The following is an 18989-nucleotide window of genomic DNA, read 5'->3' as shown; positions in this document are numbered from 1 at the left end:
ACCCCTGACTCTTCCTGCATCTTCTGTGGGCAGGAGGCTCGGGCTTCTTCGGCAGGAAAGCAGCTCCATCCACTGTGGGCAGAGGCCAGGTCTGGGAGCAGGCCCTGACGGAGGTTTTGCCCCAACTGAGAGTGACTGGAAACCAAGACTGGAGGACACCATGGAGGAGACCCTTCCAAGGCTGGGGACAGGGCATCACTGAGCACTCACAGGAGATGGCCCCTGTCCAACGCTGAGGCAAGCCTGAGCACCTGCGGGTGCAGCAGCGCTAGGGTGCAGCTCCTAGCTGGCAGGCACTGCTCCTGCCTCTTGCCACGCCTCGCAGGTCTGGACCACCCATAGTAGACATCTAGATGAGTTTTCACACTGGCATGCATCTACCCTTTTGGTGATCCGGACCTGGAATTTCCTTTGCAGACCACTCTCCACTTCCCCACCCTCCATCTGAGCCATGAGGTTTGGGGAGATAGACCCTACCCCTTCTTTCCAGGGTGGGTCCTGATTGGCTTGAGCCAATTAAAGTATTTCGTCTGCCTGGTCACAGAAATTGTTCAGGAATGGACATGTACCTGTGAGAGCCAGGCCCCTCAGACTTCTGTTCCAACCCTCGGGAGAGATGTTCTCTCTTTTCTGAACCAATCAGTGCAACGAAGTGAGCTATCAATGCAACAGTATAAATAGCACTGAGAGAAGTGCCCAGAGGTGCTGGAGGCAGAGGAGTGAGGTTAGGCTGGTAGCAACAACCCTGTGGAAAGTGAAGATGAAGAAGGCATTGAGAGAGGCTAAGGGAATCCAAAACTGTGGTGGCATCATTTGAGCTGCTGGATCAAACCTCACCAAAAGTCCTCCTCCTGCCAGACGTTACGTGGACCAGTACATTCTCTTTATATCATTTAAACTCATTTGACATGAAATTTCAGTTACTTGCAACACAAATATTCCAAAACTGTACTGACCAGCAAGGATTCTCGTTTCAACAGGGGCTGCTATCAGCCATGGCACAAGTTGCTGGTCCTGGCAGCATGTGCAATGGCTTTACTGCAGTTGAACTAGGGAGGAAGAAGAGCAGTTCCCTAGCCCCACTTGACTGCCTCAAATACAACCACCTCTGTTGAGATTTGTAAGCCAAGTGTCATATAGCTCCATCCAGTCCTCTGGTGGTCACATCACACAGGATGCCCTGGGCCAAGGCTCTTAATAGGAGGTGAAACAAGCTTACAGAGGTAGGAGGAGGGGACACTTCCTAGAAGGAGCAGGATTTTAACTGGGGCTAATATGATTGGAGAATGTGTTTGAGGGGGGGTGGGAAGGTGAGGACGAGAGGGACATTCTCATTCTAAGCTGAGAGAACAGCTGATGCTCAGATGTGGGCAGGGAAGCTTGGTCCCGACCAGGCAATGGAGAGTCTTGCTCTGGGAAGGCACATTGGGCTGGGCGTAGGCTGACATGCAGCGGGGTGATGAGCTGGGGACGGTGACGAGGACCTGCAGGGGCAGTGGGAGTAACCGGGTGGCGGGTGTGCTGTGGAGCACTTGCTGAGGGGCACAGCAGCGACAGCCATTGGTGTCTGCCTGGACCTGGGGCTGCGGCTGAGAAAGGAGCTCAGGTTCATCCCAAGGGCCAGGAAGCCAGTCAGTGGCAGGAGAAACTGCACAGGGAGAGGACAATGGGGGCGGAGTCTCCTCTCGGATGCGGGGGCGCCACCCCCACACAAGAACCGCACGCGCCCCCCTCCAGCCACAGGCCGGGCTTCCGGTGTGATGGGTCCTGCCCAGCTCTCAAAGGCAGTTTGTGGCTACCGCTCCCCTCCCCCGCCTGGGCTGTCAGGGATGCCTCCCTGGAGTGTTGCTGGGGCTGCTGAGTGGATGAACCCAGACACACACCCCAGCCCGGTGTCTGTAACCAGACTGTTCTGTAAAGCCCCCTGAATTAGAACTCGCTCTGCTTCTGGCATGCGGTCCAAGGTTGCAGGGAGGGAGGCAGAGGGGCCCGCTGGCTCCCCCACAGCCCCTGTCTCTGAGCCTTGGGCCAGCCAGTGCCGGGGGAGCACAGGTGCTAGTGCCACATGGGGGCAAGGGAGGGAGGGAATACGGGGATATGTGTATAAAAACAGATGATTGAACTTGGTGTACCCCCAAAAAATAAAAAAAAATTTAAAAAAAAGAGTGCACACTGTGTCTCCAGCTCTGGAAGAGGTGCTGTCATCCCCACCCACTTTGCAGGTCTGGGTTACCCCTTCCCAGGGGGAGCCCCCTTCAGAAAGTGGCCCCCGGGTGTGAGGGAGCACCGCCGTACAGCCCTGGGCTAGTTTGGTGCATTTCCATCAGGGCCTGGAAAGCCCAGCCCTGGCCCAGTTGTTCCCTGGGTCTGAGGTGCGTCCCCCAGGAGAGAATGCAAGGGGTGCGGCCCAGCGGGCTCACTCCCATCCCTGTCCCTGCGGGTGCTCACAGAGAGGCCCTGCAGGGGTGTGGAAGGGCAGCCTCAGCCTGGGAAGTGGGCACAGAAGCTCTCACCAGAGGCTCTGCCCTGCGGTGCCTGGTACCCCGACCACAGCGCCACCCGGTGCCCACTAGAGGCCATCCCATGGGCCTCCGCGCCTTGGGAGGCAGGACCGCCACCTGATGCTGAAGGCATTTGCAGCGGGGGGGATGATGACGGAGGAGACCCCGGAGCATCGATCTAGAGCATTCTTGAGCCGCCCCCTCCCGGTCTGGGCCATGCCCTGCGGCAGGTGGGAGGACAATGCCAGCTGTGTGCCGTCACCCCTGCCCCGCTGGCCCAGGAGGAGGGCCATGGCACTGCCCCAGCTCCAGCCTCAGCCTCTCCTGATGCCCCTCCCTCCCCCCCCAGCCCTTGCTATCGGCCATCTCCGACCGTCCAGCCAGGTCTCCTCCCAGATCCTGGACATCACCAAGGTGAGCAGTTTCCTCTTTTCCTTCCACCTGCCCTATTCATCCCAAGCAGCAGCAGCCGAACGCTGTGGCCCAGGGGAAACCTCTGGCAGCAGGAGCTCTAGGAGAAGAATCTGGAGAGTGGGACGGGACAAAAGGGGCCCTGGCCATTCAAGCTCAGGACGCCAGACAGAAGGACCAGACCTTACCTGGCTAGATCCCAAGCTGCAACCACCCACCAAATGTGGGCTAGGCTGGCAGGGAGGGGCTCCCTCTCCCTGGGGGTCTTCAGTATCCACAGCCCTCCCCCAACCTCCATGCCTCCAACATCCCCAGCTTAGGGAAATGTCCAGTGGCCCCTCATCCCCAAAGGGCTCCAGGCCTGATGGCTGGTCAGCCCCACAACCCCCAGCAGTTCCTTGGGGCTACAGGGCACGTGAAGCAGGAGGCCAGCGGTAAAGCCCTTGAACGGCTCTCCCATTCCAATCCCGCCATGGACTCTGCATACGAGATGGGCCACATCCGCAAGCTGCAGGCACAGCATACGCAGATGCAGGAGAAGACTTTCACCAAGTGGATCAACAATATCTTCCAGCACGGCCGGGTGAGTGTAGCTGTGCCTGCCTCCGCCGTCCCCCCAGCAACCTGGCCAGTGGGTCCTGGGGGGCCGACTGTGAGTTCATCTGGCTGAGGCCACTTCTTTTGACCCCAAAGCATAGCTGAGGCCAGTGCTCCTTCCTCGAGGCAGATGCACTGGGCTGCACCACCCAGGGCCTGGGATGGGGCAGGCAGAGAGCCAGGGGTGACCCTGCCCCCTCCGCTCCCAGGTGGACATCAAGATCCAGAACCTGTACACGGAGCTGGCCGACGGCACCCACCTGCTGCGACTGCTGGAGCTCATCTCAGGGGAGGCCTTGCCACCCCCCAACCGGGGCCGCATGCGTGCACACTTCCTGGAGAACAGCAGCCGAGCTCTGGCCTTCCTCAGGACCAAGGTAGGCACTGTGGAGAGGGCTTCTGGGCCTGGCGCTGGGGTGGGCAGCAGGGACAGGCTGGATGACTAGATCATCTTTCCTGGGCTGGCCACAGGGCAGAGCAGAGGATCTGGAGCCAGGATCCAGCAGGAGCAGCTAGGATACAGAGGTCCAGGAGGCAAAACTCTTCCTTGCATAGCTCTCCCAGCTTAGAGAGCACCCACCTGGCTGGAGCAGGAACAGCCATCGTCCCCAGTAGGTGGGAATGAAATATGCCATGGACTGTAATAAGAGATTGTGGAGTCTAAGCTGAAAGATTCAGTGCACTCTTAACCTTCTCTTTTCATAAATAAGGAAATTATTTACCAAGCAAGATCCACAGTCAACTGGCCAGCAGATCCTGGATGGGAGGTCCTGGGGGTGACTGAAGGTCAGACACAGGGGAAGAGCCTTGGACACTGAGCCAGGCAGTAGAGGGAGGAGGTCCAGGGCTACCTTAGAGAAGCTGGACCAGACAGCAGGGAGGGATCTCAGCAAACAGAAAGGATCGTGAGAGAAAGGGACAGGCCAAAGAAATAGTCTCTAAAAGGAGACAAGAGCTCCAGGGACACAGAGGGACCCTCATGGCCAGTATCAGGGGGCTGTGCGGGAGTCATTTATATTGAGAAGCAGGAACTGGGAAGCCCAAGTGCTCCCGGCTTCAGGTACTAAAGCGTGAGCTGACTGACCCTGGAGGCTAAGAAGTCACAGCTGGAACTGTTTGGGTGGAGCCTGAGTCCTGGCATGGAGATCACAGTCAGCCCCCTGCGAACCTAGTGTGCTGGAGGAAGGCCAAGCCAAAGCCAGGGACAGGAGCACTGCGGTGCCTGGGTGCACAGAAGGGCAGAGAGCTGCCAGTCCCACAATGCCAGGCCCTACTTGGTCCCAGGGACAATGGCCTGTGAGGCAGCCGCCTCCTCCCGGGAACCCGGGGAGGGTGCAAGCCCTGTGGCCCTCGTCAGAGGCTCTGCAGCTCCCCTCAAGCTTAGGGACACAGCATGTCACTGAGACGTAGCCTGTGGAGGTGACAGCCTTGTCTCCGCTCTACATATGAGGCAGCTATGGTCACACGGAGGCCGCCAGCACACAGTTAGTAAGCAGCAGAACGCGGGATGCACTCACTTCTGGAGCCCTTGCCCTGTGCATGCCAGGCTCTGGGGACTGCAGTCACAAAGCCCAGACCTGAGCACAGGGCTCCTGCAGTTTCAGGGGAGACAGTTTATTTGAACCCAAATCAACAGAGAGCTGGTAAATGTTTAACAACCAGCTATCTGGGCCTGGGGGTTAAGGGGAAGGGAGCGGATTAAAGCCCTTGTTTGTAGCATTTGCTGGTTTCCGAGGCCTTGATACCCCTACCCTGACCTCACTAAACACAAAATAGGGAAGATTTTTTTTTTTCTTTTTTCTTTTTTTCTTATTTCTTTCTTTCTTTTTTTTTTTTTTTTTCTTTTTTTTTTTTTTACAAACCCTTGTGTCAAGGGCTGACTTTCAATAGATTGCAGCGAGGGGGAAGGTTTTTTTAAAAGGTGGCCAGGATAGGCCTCATTGAGAGAGTAGCATTTGAGTAAAGAAGGGAGGAGAGGGAAGGAGGCATGGGACTATCTGGGGGAAAAATATTTTCAGACAGCAGGAAAAGCCAGCACAAAGGCCCCAAGGCCTAAGCTTAGACTCTTAAGGAACTGCAAGAATCCCACAGGCCTTGGAACCATGGGGTCCAAGAGAAGAGGATGGAGCCAGAGGGTGAAGGGGTCCCGGCCACGTGTGGCTTTGATGTTTATTCTGTTCCTTTCTCCCTTTGATTCAGCCACTGAGGTGGTTGTCCAAACGCAAATTCCTGGGCCCTGGCCCAAGAGAGTCTGATTGGGTGGCACTTGGGAATCTGTTTAACAAGAGATGGAACACTGATGAAGAGGGCTGAGGTTCAAGTGTGAGCCAGGGACCCAAGCACTTACTGGAGATCCCCAGATGCCCTGGGAGGTGGAGGCAGACAGTTGTTGTCTTCTGAGCTCGTGCATTGATTGACTGTCATGACTCTTCACTGCAGCCTCCATAGCTGAACCACTGATCTTAGCCCGTTTTACCTGCAGCCCACACACGGGGAGTCCCCCCGCTCCAGTGGTCCAGCCCCGTTCCCCATGTTGGGGCTTTACCCAGGGGGGCTTGGGCCCAAGCCCCAACCAGTTAGAAAGCCCTTATTTGCCCAGCCTTGTGCCCGCCTGCTTCTCCCCTGGGGACCTCCTAGGGCAGGACAGACGCCAGAGCCCTCCCACCCAGCAGCTGGCCCCCTGGACCTTTGGTTACTAAGAATCTTCTCTGGTACATGGGCTGTGCAGCTGAGCCCAGCCAACCGTGCCCACAGGTGCCAATACCCCTCATTGGGCCAGAGAACATCGTGGATGGAGACCAGACGCTCATCCTGGGACTCATCTGGGTCATCATTCTGCGTTTCCAGATTTCCCACATCTCCCTGGACAGGGTATGTCTCAGCCCCCAGCACCCAGCCCTGGCCGCACCTCGGGGCCCTGGGGACGTAGCAGTGGCACCCGACTGTTAGGGTCCCCACAGCGGATCTGTGGCATCCACACAGCTGCTATTCACTCTTCAACCACGGGCAAATAATTCCAAACGTCAGAGGGACTGTAATACACTAAAGTGATTACACAATTAGATGCACGGGCTTAAAGCCTGATCTGGGACGAGTCATTCACTAGTGAAGGGGTCAAGGTACCTGCCCACCACCCGCCTTTCACCCCCAATTTGTTGTTCCCTACTTAGCACTGAAACCCTATAACTTTCATTACCCCTTAATGTACTGTTGGGGGAAATTAAACATATAGAGGGAGCCCCAGCCCTGGAGGTTTCCAAACCCCCGTGATCCTGAAAACCAAAGAGATGGTCCCCCATCTTATTCCATTCTCCCTCTGTTTTCCCATAACTGAATCAGGAAGAGTAAACACATAACATCCTTATATTAATCAGTTTTCATAGTTTCATGGTTTCCAGTGGGTAAGGAAAGCAAACCTGGAGAATGAAATCCTAATGAAGAGAAGCCATAGATTTGCCTCGAGTCCAGGAGGACCCTTTGCACTCATAACGGGACTGTGAGCCCCAGGAGAGCAGGGGCCTTGCCTGGCTGCATCCCCAGAGCCTAGCATGTGTGTGGATGGATGGATTTCTAACTGACCTCAAGTCCTTCCAGGAAGCCATGCTCCCCTCCCCAGCTCCCGAAGCAAGTTCCAGGTGCCCCTGCCACCCTTTCCTTTGGGAGCAGCAAATCCACATCATCCCCTGACAGGCCACCAACTGCCCAGTGGCTCTCTTGTCCACAGCCAGCTCAGGCCCTGCTCCCTGCAAAACTCAGACGTGTCTGGGACCAGGCTGACCCCACAGCCACACATGCTCACCCCCAGGATCTCTCCTGGTTCATGTCTGCCAGCCTAGCCCAGCCACACAGGGTATCTGGGCCTGGCCTGGAGGTGGCAGAGCCCAGCTCTGGGCCCTGACGCTCTTTCCCCCGCCCCTCCCCTGCGCTGCTGCCTACTTATCCTTCCTACCCAAGCTCTGGGGCCCAAAGGGCAAGGAAGGAAATGCAGCCTGCTGTGCTTTGACATTCTGAGTTTATAAACAGGAATTGGTGGAGGGGAGAGAAGGAGAGGAAGAGGAAAAAGGAGAGGGGGACTCCTGGGTGTGAGGGGTGAGGGAGGGAGTGGATGGAAGGGGAGGACCACGGAGGGCAGGACAGGGATGAGGAATGGAAGGCAGGGAGAGAGGTGGAGCCAGGAAGGAGGAGGGAAAGGAGCCCTGGGTGGAAGAGGGATGGGGGCAGCGATGGGGGTAGGCGAAGGCTGAGAGTGGCAGGATAAAGGAGATCGTCAAGGAGGCTGAAACCAGTTATAGATGGTCATCTCCCAGTCTGACGAAGCCGTCCATGAGGCGTTGTGGGGGCAGGCAGATGGGCTCCCCGTGTCAGAGGTGGGCTCTGTCAGACGTTTTTGGTCAAAAGAGACCCTCCCCTATCAGCTAGGGGACCCAGGGCAGCTTTCTGATCTCCCTTACTGTACCTTGTGTGCCATCCTTAGAATGTAAATACTAATAGTACCAGCCTCTGAGGGCTGTGCTGGGTGAAGAGCCACATATGTGGGCTGGTGCCAGGTTGGCAGAAAACCCACAGGGACCAGGAGCTGGAAAATGAAGCCCAGACGCAATTCCTTGAAGCCAAGGGTCATTGAACACAGTGCCCGTTCCATCAAAAGGCAGGAGAAATGAGAGCTACTGCTGCTGTTGTCACCGATTGCGACTCCAAGGCAGCTGCTCAGAGGTGACAGCTTGCAGGCACCCCGCTTCTTTGTAAGGACAGTCTTTCTCTCGCACCCGCAATCCCTCCCCAGCACGAGCGAAAGTGAGGACAGTGAGATGCTCTGAAGGGAGGGCAGTCCACACCGCGCCCGGGTGGTGGGGGAGCAGGATCACGCCGTGGCAGCCAGCCTCCCCCACGGCCTGTGGGCTCCGCTGCCACCCCACCTGTCCCTGCACGGTGACCCGCTGCCCTGCTGCCCTGTCCTTCCAGGAGGAGTTTGGAGCCAGCGCAGCCCTGCTGTCTGCCAAGGAGGCACTGCTGGTCTGGTGCCAGCGGAAGACGGCCGGCTATGCCAACGTCAGCATCACCGACTTCTCCTGCAGCTGGAGGGACGGGCTCGGCTTCAGTGCCCTCATCCACGCCCACAGGTGTGCGTGAGGGAGGGGCGCCAGCACCTCCTGGCCCTGGCCTGGCCTGAGGCTTCCTTCCCAGAGGCCTCCACCCACTGAGCCAACTGCTGCGGGACTTGGGTCCTCAACCCGCCCATCCTTCCACAACCCTCTGGCCCCTGCGCTGGGCATAGAGGTGGAGTAGCTGACAGCTGAGGCCCTGGTCTGTGATGCCGCTCCTCCCTTCCATAGAATTGGCCAGGTTCGCCTTGGACCCCGGCCTTCCTCCACTCTCTGTGCCCCTGATTCTCTTTTCAGTCCTCTCCCTGGCAAGCACTTGCCCTTTTGGAGCTTCTTCCCCTACTCAGGAGCTGACCCCTGAGCAAAATTAACCGTCCCCTCTCCCCAGCCCTATTCCTTCAGCCAGGGTCTCAGATAATCATCAGGGAAAAATAATGCACAGCAAGGTGTGAGTGACCAGTAGGAACTGGTTTGCCTTTTTAACAAGTCCCCTTAAAGCCAAGCAGTCACTTACTCTGGTGAACAGCCCTGCCTGCTCTCTGCCCAGGCCAGACCTGCTTGACTACAGCTCGCTGAATCCCGACCGCCCACTGCACAACCTCCACTGTGCTTTCCACGTGGCGGAGCAGGAGCTGGGCATCGCTCCGCTGCTGGACCCCGAGGACGTGGCGGCCCTACAGCCCGATGATCGTTCCATCATGACTTATGTCTCCCTCTACTACCACCACTTCTCCCGCCTGCACCAGGAGCAGACTGTCCAGAGGAGGCTCGCAAAGGTTGGTAACAAAGGGAAGGTGGCATCGAGGAGAGCTGGGGTGAACATGGGCTCCGGAGTCAGACCCATGGGGGTTTGAAGGCTTTCTCTGCCCCTTCCTCGCTGTGTGGCCTCGGCCACATCACCTAAATTTACTGCGTTCCGTCTGTAAAATGGGGATGATGATGCCTGGATAATAGGTAATGAATTCCGGGTAATAGAAGGCTGCTAGGAGTGTTCAAGGAAATATGAGCACAGAGCCTGGCACACAGGAAAACCGGGTGAGCGACGCCCCTTCCTGCCCCTCCCCCTCTGCTCTCAGGTTGTTAAGCTCCTAATGGGATTGGGAGGGTCAGAGAAGTAGACTCTGCAAGGACAAGCACAGTGCAGCTCTGCTGGGCGGAGTGCATGTTTCTGGGGGGCTCTCTTATCCTCTGGGCACGATGGCAGAGGCTGCGGCCTGGGAGGCCTGTTCTCAGGGTCTGTGTCTCAGCTGGGCGTGGGGGAGGTGATCCAGGCCGAGGGCTCTGGGCTATTTTAGGGATGTGGGAAGGGAAAGGGGCTCCAAAAGAGAAGAGCACCCCCAGAGTGGAGGCCAAACGGAGTGAAATAAGATAGAGGAAGGCAGGGTGGGAGCCCCACACGCCCAGGTCTGAGTGTGGAATGGAGGCAGGCCCGCTTCTCTGGGGGCTGGGAGGACCCCCACTTTCGTGCACCCTCAGCTGAGGCCAGGAGTGACGGCCCCCCTGGGCAAGCCTGGTTGGCACTCAGCACCCAAAACGGGAGAGCCTCCAGGGCCTGGATTCCGGGGCCTGCCCCGAGGTGCCCCCCTGACCCCGTCCCGTGCCCTCCGCCAGATCCTGCTTCAGCTCCTGGAGACAGAGGCACTGCAGACCCAGTACGAGCAGCTGGTGGCCGACCTGCTGGGCTGGATTGCAGAGAAGCGGGTGCAGCTGGAGGCACGGGATCTCCCAGACTCCCTGCCGGCCATGCGCCAGCTCCTGGTGGCGTTTGCCTCCTTCCGCACCCAGGAGAAGCCACCGAGGCTGCAGCAGCGAGGGCTCACGGAGGCCCTGCTCTTTCGGCTGCAGACGGCACTCCGAGCCCAGAACCGCAGGCCCTTCCTGCCACGCGAGGGCCTGGGCCCTGCGGAGCTGTCCCAGCACTGGGCAGGCCTGGAGCGGGCAGAGGCCTCACGGAGCCGGGCCCTGCAGCAGAGGCTCCTGCAGCTAGAGCGGTTGGAAACCCTGGCCCGGCGCTTCCAGCATAAGGCGGCCCTCCGGGAGAGCTTTCTGACAGACACAGAGCAGGTGCTGGACCGGGCCGCAGCCCCACCAGCCAGCCTGGCCATGGTGGAAGCGGTCGTCCAGAGGCTGGGCATGCTGGAGGCCGGCATCCTGCCCCAGGAGGGGCGCTTCCAGGTCCTGGCTGAGATGGCAGACATCCTCCAGCAGGAGCACTACCACGGCTGGGCAGAGGTGGCCTGCAGGTGAGCTCTGGCATGGGAACCTTCTTCAAAACAGGTTAGGGCCTTCCTACCATACCCCTATCTTTACACAGCCCATTCCTGGCCACAGAGGCAGGGGTGATTTGTGGGTTCAGGGCTCCCTTTAAAAAGATCTAGCTCTTGGGAATTCCCTGGCAGTCCAGTGGTTAGGATTCAGCACTTTCACTGCCGGGTCCTGGGTTCGATCCCTGGTCAGGAAACTAAGATCCCATAAGTCACATGGTACAGGAAAAATAAATAAATACCAGGGAAACTAAGATCCTGTAAGCCACATGGTACAGCAAAAATAAATAAATAAACAAACAAATATCTAGTTCCCACTAGAAACTATGGATGGTAGAAATTCAACCATCCATAATCCCTTTAGTAAAGCACTGTTCTTTCTAGATAGCCTCTTATTAATTCAGTCACTAAATAAGCATTTATTGAGTGTCTACTATGTCCCAAGTACTGTTCTAGGTGTTGGAGATCTAGCAGTGAAGAGGACAAACAAAAATCCCTCTCCTCATAGAGCTTACATACTACTAAGGAAAACAGAAAAATACATAATATGTGAGATAGTGATTTTAAAAAATAATAAAGCAGGACTTCCTAGGTGGCGCAGTGGTAAAGAATCCGCCTGCCAATGCAGGGGACACAGGTCCCCTGCCCTGGGAAGATTCCACATGCCACGGAGCAACTAAGCCTGTGAGCCACAACTATTGAGCCTGTGCTCTAGAGCCCGTGAGCCACAACTACTGAGCCCATGTGCCACAACTATTGAAGCCCATGTGCCTAGGGCCCATGCTCCACAAGAGAAGCCATTACAATGAGGAGCCTGCGCACCACAATGAAGAGTAGCCCCCGCTTGCAGCAACTAGAGAAAGCCCGTATGCAGCAACGAAGACCCAATGTAGCCAATAAATAAATAAAATAAATAAATAAATAAATTTAATAATAATAATAATAATAAAGCAGAACAGGGGACTAGGAGGTGCCAAGGTATAGGGAGGGAGTTATATGGGGTGGTCAGGGGATGTTTACTTTTTTTTTTTAACTTTTTTAAAAAATAAATTTATTTATTCATTTATTTTTATTGGCTGCATTGGGTCTTCATTGCTGCGTGCAGGTTTTCTGTAGTTGTGGAGAGCGGGGGCTACTCTTCATTGCAGCACACAGGCTTCTCATTGCTGTGGCTTCTTTTGTTGTGGAGCATGGGCTCATTAGTTGTGGCTCACAGGCTCAGTAGTTGTGGTGCACGGGCTTAGCTGCTCCGCAGCATGTGGAATCTTCCTGGACCAGGGCTCAAACCCATGTCCCCTGCATTGGCAGGCAGATTCTTAACCACTGTGCCACCAGGAAAGCCCCAGAGGAGGTTTACTTTTGAGCAAAGACCAGAAAGAAGTGAGAAGCCATACAGATATGAGGACAGACTATACGAGTGCAGTGTCCCAAAGTGAGCATATGCCTGGCATATTTGAAAAACAGCCCAGAAGCCAGTGTTGGCCAAGTGAACAAGCTATAGTTGAGCTTGGGAGGTATGGAGGCAAGGGACGGTGGCGGAGATCCTGCTGGGCCCTGCAGGGCACAGTGAGGACTTGCTTTTTACTCAGCAAAAGATAGGAAATCATGGCAGGGCTTGACCAGAGGAGTGACACAATCTAACTTTTGTTTTACAATGATCACTCTGGCTGCCATGTCAGGAATAGACTGAAAGGGCAAAGGCAGAAGGAGAGAGACCAGTTATGACGCTACTGCAATAATCCAGACCAGAGAAGCAGTGGAGGTGATAAGAAATTGGTGGGATTCTGCATATATTTTGAATCCAAGAGGATTTGCACACAGATCAGATGTGGGGTGTGAGAAAGTGAGTTATCAACATTTTGGCCAGGGCACCTGGAAGGGTGGAGTTGCTGTTACCTGAGATGAGGACTGGAAAGAAGGCTTGGGGGTCCGAGAAGGCCTGAACCTCCCAAGCCCTCCATCCAGCTTCTCTGCCTGTGTCTAAAAGGCGGGGACACTGCCCCAACTGCATCAGGCTAGGATGCTCACAGCCCCAGCCACAGTACTCAGGCTCCTCCGGGACAGCCAAGTACCCCTCCCCCGGAACTGCGGACCCCAAAGTATCTTCCCTGCCGCAGCCCAGTGGATACCACTCTTACTCTCACGTCCCCCAGGCAATTGGAGATCACTCGGCGCTGGGAGCAGCTCCTTCAGCGGCTCCAGGGGCAGAGGAAGCAGATGGCAGGCATGCAGGCTATGCTGAGCCTGCTGCAGGAGGTAGAGGCTGCCTCCAACCAGCTCAACGAGCTGCAGGTGGGCCCTGGACCAGCGGATCCCTGAGAAACACAGCAAGATATGTTAGCCCTGGCATTCACGGGGACCCAGCACTCTGGGACTTTAATGACCGCTAGTCTGTCCCTGGCCAGGTGCTGGCCAGCTCCACAGCCTGTGGGCAGCAGCTGGCAGAGGTGGTGGAGCTGCTGCAGAGGCATGACCTGCTAGAGGCCCAGATCTCGGCCCACGGAGCCCACGTGAGCCATTTTGCCCACCAGACAACGGAGCTGGATTCTTCCGGGGGCACTAGTGTGGAGGTGCTGCAGGCCAAGGCCAGGGCACTGGTCCAGCTCCACCAGAGCCTGGTGTCTCTTGCCAGGTCCCGGTAAGAGCTCACCCAAACTCCTCTACCCTCTCCAGAACTTTTCTGTAACCCAGATTACCTCCTGCCCAGATTAAAACAATGCTGCCTGGCAACTTCCTCTACACTGACCCTCACCCCCAAGGCCTCTGTCTCCTCTGTTGAGTCATCCAGGGAAAGGAAAACTCCTGTCTAAGGGGAAGTGTCTGGACCTGGTGGGGAACCCCCTCCCCGAGCCGGGTGACTCCCTGAGCACCTCTGTGGCCCTTGCCGTCCCTCAGGCGGGCCTTGCTGGAGCAGACCCTACAGCGGGCAGAGCTCCTGCACAACTGTGAGGAGGAGGAAGCCTGGCTGAGGGAGCGCGGACAGTTGGTGGAGGATGCGGCCCTAGCCCCGGATCTCAGCCAGATCGCAGCAGCCCAGCAGAAACACAAGGTGCCCGCTACCCTGCACCCTGCCGGTTCCTCTCTCCCTGCCTTCCCGCCCTTCCTCTCACCCAGCTCCCTGCTCTGCTATCTGCCAGGCCCTGGAAGCCGAGCTCCAGCGCCACCAAGCCGTGTGCGCTGATCTCGTGCGGAGGGGATGCGACCTGGGCGCACGCGGGCCCCCAACGTGGCCGGATCCCCGGGAGCGGGCAGAAGCGGTGCAAGGCGCCTGCCAGAGGCTCCAGGCCCAGGCAGCAGCGCGGGGCGCGCGGCTGCAGGCGGCCCTGCTCGTGCAGCAGGTAGCGGGGCGGCGGACAACGGGAGGCAGGGCGGGGAGTGCGGGTCGGCCCGTGCCCAGCCTGCCCTCCTCCTCGCAGTACTTCGCCGACGTGGCGGAGGCGGCCTCGTGGCTCCGGGAGCGGCGGTCGGCACTGGAGAGCGCATCGTTTGGGCAGGACCAGGCGGCCGCCGAGGCCCTGCTGCAGCGCCATCTACGGCTGGAGCGCGCCGTGCGCGCCTTCGGGGCCGAGCTGCGGCGATTGGACGAAGAGGCGCGGGCGGCAGCAGCCCGGGCGTCGCTCCTGGTGCGCGGGGCTTGACCCGGCAGGGACCCAGACCCACGGGCCTCCGACAGCACATGCGCGCGCTGTGACCGCTCTCCCATGGCCAAACAGAGGGTGGAAATGGCAGGGCTTTTGTGGCCCCTGCCCCGGGAATCAGGGCCTTACCCTGGGCTTGGAGGTGCCCACCCCTTGGTATCATCTCCCCTGCAGTCCCGCGCAGTTACTGGAGTTCTGTCTGCCCATGATTGGAGGCCATACAAGTGTAGTTTGGCAGGCTCACTTCGCCCACCAGTTTCCAGGCGTTGATCAGTTTCCTCCAGGAATGTCCCTTTACTTTCACCACCAGGCCTAAGGTACCCTTCAGCCCTATTTGGCTCTCTCTCCTGACTTGGCCCTTGTAGGTTTTGGGTAGCCTAATCACTACACCAGACTGCTTTCTGAACCCCCTCTCTCAGTTCAGTGAGCCTCCAGTTTAAAAAAAAAAAAAAAAAAAAACATACCTACCTGGTGGGCAGGTTGGTCCACCCTATGAGGGTTTGCAGTTGTCTTTCAAGAAGCTGTACATGTAGCTCAAGATGTGTAAATCACGGCCCTCAGACCCTGCACTCACATTTGGTCCCTCCACCCTCATCCCAAGGAAGCTCCGTGTCCCAGACGCCTTCTGTCTGCCAGCCGCGTCCCATGCACCTGTAGAGCTGCAGCTCAGGTTCTCGTATCTTGGGAGGGCGCCTGGTGGAATAGTCGGTAGCTGACTAGGGTTCTGGTCCTGACCACCAGGACCAGACTACCAGGTCTGAAATGTTTATGGTTCTAACTTAGCCAAGGTCGAGCTCTTTTCCTTTACATTTATTCCCTGTGCCACATAGTTACCAATTTTTGAAAATAGATCCACAGTGTGTTAGCAGTGGTCTGGTCCAACCCCCTCACTCTACAGATGAGGTAACCAAGGTTCACAGAGGCCAAATTACTGCCTTCACACCTGCTGGAGAGGCCTCCAAATTCCTGGTCCAGGGCTGTTTCCACCCCATCCCTCCCCGTGTAGCTATGAGGTTTAACTCCTGGAGCCTGCATTATACTAACACATACTGCTCTTGGTATTGCCGGCCTCCTTCTCCAGTTTGAGTTAATTGTTTAAATGAATGAATGGGAGGTGCCTTGTCCTTCTTTTGTGTCCTCTACTGCCCAGCCAACCGTGGCATTGATAGAGGGTTAGTCCTAGTCTCTGACATTTTCAAACCCTTGCTTTGCCTGGTGATGCTGGAATAGGGGGGTTGGTGCAGAGATGCCCCCTCTCCTGGAGGTGCGGAGCCACTTTGGCAGCTAAGCAGAGCCTTCCCTCCTCCGTACAGAGGGAGCCCCCAGGAGGCTGGAGCAGAGTTGATGAAGACGCAACCAGGAGACCTCAGAATGGGACCCAAATTTTAGCACCGCCAGGCAGCCAGCACCGCTGCCCTCAGGTCCAGATGAGCTTCATCTACAGAGGTATAAGGCCAAGACCCCATGTGGGAACCTCAACAGAGCATCATAAATTTATCTTATGCGCCTCTCAGGGGCATCCGAAGACTGAAGGGAGGAAGTTGAGGAGGGACCTTTTGGGGCTCAGCAGAAAGAAAGACATGGAGCTGCCCAAAATTCTGAGTCTTCCTTTGTTTCCTCCCCCTTTCCAGTCTTTTTCTGTGCCTATTCCTTTTCTTCAGTCCCCTCAAGGCAGCCCTGAGCAGCCAGCCTGGCTGACACTGCTGTGTCTGACCCTTGCCCAGGGCCAGAGGCACGGAGGGACGGAGACGAGATGCTCATTGGGAGGATCAGCCTGTACTTCCCCCAACCCTCTCTGCCCCAGCTCCTGCCACCAGAGCCACTTTGCCTCCACCTCTGCAAATGCTACACCCCCAGCCAGGCCCACGGAGGCCCACCTTGTCCTTGAAACCTTTCCCAACAGCCCCAGACTCTTCTGGCCATGTTTCCCCTGACATCCATGGTATTTATTTCACACAATGCACATTCTGCTTCTCCATGCATGGTCCTGGGAGATGTCCCATCTCTGGGTCTGTGGGCTTGCAAGCCTGAGATGATCATAAGGCCTCCAGGAGCTCAGGAAGCTCTGGCCCTCCTCCTATTCTAACTCCCAGGGCTCCTGGCATAGGGCTGAGTCACCAAAAGTCCCCCACCCCTCCCGACTGGCCAGCTCCTGGGTCAAGAAGAGGAGCAGGACCAGCACAGCCCTCAGAACCTGTGCCCCCACAGGGACGCACTTCACTCAGCTCCCAGGAGAGGCCCTACAGCCCTTGCGCCAGACAAGCCCCAACGCCTGGGAGCCGAAGGACTTGGGGGGCTGTCAGGCCACAGTGCCCGTCAACCACATCGTGGAACAGGAACCCCAGGTACAACCGCTGGCCCCGTCCTCTCAAGCCTTCTGCTGCCTGCAGGGAGCCCCCTCCAGACACTCGGCCCTCTGTCATGTCGGCACAGGCGGTGTCTGCCCTGAGCTCTCCAAAGAAAGGTCCAAGAAACCCAAGGGCCTGGCGTGAGATTTCCTACTACTCTGGCCCCTGGGGCACCCAGAAGATGGCCCTCCCAGATGAGCCTGACCAGGACTTTGACCCCAACACCATCCTCCAGACACAGGACTGCTTGAACCAGGATTATGAGGGCCTGCGGGCCCTGGCAGAGGTAACGCTCCTTGTTCAAGAAACGTTCACGGAGCACCCACTTGGTGCTAGGCCCTGAGCCATGAGCCCAGGGACAGAGCAGTGACTGGACGTGCTCCCTGCCCTCGGGGAGCTTACCTCATGGCAGAGAAGATGTGAAGCAAGTCATCAGACAGATGCGGGTATGATGGGAGCCTGAGAGGGGAGCCCAGGTCAGGGTGGGAGACGTCTCTGAGGGAAGGACATTTAGGCGGAGACTCGAACAATCAGAAGCTGAGAGCAGGTGAGCCTGGAGGAGGGCAGGGGAAGAGTGTTCTAGGCAGGACCTGTGCAAAGGCCCAGTGGAAGGGTGAGGGCCAGAGTGCCTGGAGCACAGCGGTGAGCCCTGGGAGCAGCTAGAGGAGGGCCCTGAGAGGAGGGGGCCCGGGAGTGGGGCCGGGTCCCAGGGAGAAGCGTGGATCGTACCTAACAGCCAAAGGGTGTGAGGAGGATAAGAGCAAAAGTGCACACTGCCGGGCCTCTACCCTATGCCACCTCTGGCAGAGGACGCAGGGTCCAGCAGTGGGACAGGGGCCGTTTCTGGGCCTGGCCCTGGGCTCTGCTGTTTGGGAGGTGATGGGGGACCTGCTGTGAGGGCCCTGTGGCAGGCACTGACCCTCACCCCAGCCTCTGGGCCGGTGTCTCCTCAGCACCGCAGGGCCCGGCTGGAGGAGGCGGTGGCCCTGTTTGGCTTCCATGGCTGCTGTGGGGAGCTGCAGTCCTGGCTGGCAAACCAGACAGCGCTGTTGCAGACGCTGCAGCCCCAGGCCGACAACTTGGAGGTCATGCAGCTCAAGTATGAGGTACAGTCTGCTTGGAGCCGGGGTGGAGGGGGGGGGAGCGAGGTCTTAGCTGCTTGGTCCCACTGCCCCTCTGTATTCCCGCCCTGCTTCCTCCTCACCTTGCTTCTGCCTCCCCCTTATCCCCTCCTGTGCCCCAGGGCTCCGTGTTAGTCACGGTCTTGTCTGGGAGGGAGGAGGGAGGGAGGAAGCTGGCTTTGCATTTTTTAAAATTGAGGTATAATGGCATACAACACTATTATTTCAGGTGTATAATGTAATAATTAGATGCTTGTATATTATTACAAAATGACCGCAACAATAAATCTAGTTATATCCATCACCATATATTCATAGTTACAGATTTTTTTTTGCTAGTGTTGAGAACTTTTAAGATTTAGTCTCTTAGCAACTTTCAAATATGCAACATAGTATTATTAACTATAGTTGCCATGCTGTACATTACATCTCTATGACTTTTTATCTTATAACTGGAAGTTTGTACCTTTTGATTCCTTTCACCCTTTTCACCCCCTCCCCACTCCTCCCCTCTGGCAACCACCAATCTGTTATATGAATCTATGAGCTTGGTTTTTTTTTTCTTTTTTTTTTTTTCAGATCCCACATGTAAGATCATATGGTATTTGTCTGACTTATTTCACTTAGCATAATGCTGGTAGGGTCCATCCACGTTGTCCTGAATGGCAAGATTTCATTCTTTTTTTATGGCTGAATAATATTCCACTGTGTGTGTGTGTGTGTGTGTGTGTGTGTGTGTGTGTGTGTGTGACATTTTCTTTGTTCATTTATCCACTGATGGACTCTTAGGTTGTTTCCATATCTTGGCTATTATAAATAATGCTGGAATGCACATGGAGGTGCATATATATTTTTGAGTTAGTGCTTTCATTTTCTTCAGATAATTCCAGAAGTGGAATTGCTGGATGATATGGTAGTTCTATTTTTAATTTTTTTGATGAAACTCCATACTATTTTTCATAGTGGTTGCACCAATTTACATTCACACCAACAATGCACAAGGGTTC

At 56.4% G+C, this 18989-nt stretch overlaps 1 protein-coding gene across 1 annotated transcript in view; it reads left to right on the top strand.

Moving 5' to 3' along the window:
- The first annotated feature begins 3276 nt into the window (after positions 1–3276).
- SPTBN5 (spectrin beta, non-erythrocytic 5) overlaps positions 3277–18989 on the top strand; it is a 47761-nt gene continuing 32048 nt past the window's right edge. The window contains exons 1-13 of the mRNA XM_057721801.1: positions 3277–3495; positions 3719–3886; positions 6264–6380; positions 8472–8629; positions 9159–9387; positions 10223–10854; positions 13029–13167; positions 13281–13513; positions 13771–13924; positions 14013–14213; positions 14292–14498; positions 16947–17147; positions 17815–17967. Coding sequence (XP_057577784.1) covers positions 3277–3495; positions 3719–3886; positions 6264–6380; positions 8472–8629; positions 9159–9387; positions 10223–10854; positions 13029–13167; positions 13281–13513; positions 13771–13924; positions 14013–14213; positions 14292–14498; positions 16947–17147; positions 17815–17967 — 2811 coding nt within the window. The remainder of the gene's footprint in view (positions 3496–3718; positions 3887–6263; positions 6381–8471; positions 8630–9158; positions 9388–10222; positions 10855–13028; positions 13168–13280; positions 13514–13770; positions 13925–14012; positions 14214–14291; positions 14499–16946; positions 17148–17814; positions 17968–18989) is intronic.

This window comes from Hippopotamus amphibius, chromosome 2 (assembly GCF_030028045.1).
Source record: "Hippopotamus amphibius kiboko isolate mHipAmp2 chromosome 2, mHipAmp2.hap2, whole genome shotgun sequence".
Taxonomy (NCBI): Eukaryota; Metazoa; Chordata; class Mammalia; order Artiodactyla; family Hippopotamidae; genus Hippopotamus; species Hippopotamus amphibius.
The sequence above is the reverse complement of the archived record's forward strand: the minus strand, read 5'-3'. Positions and strand labels throughout refer to the sequence as shown.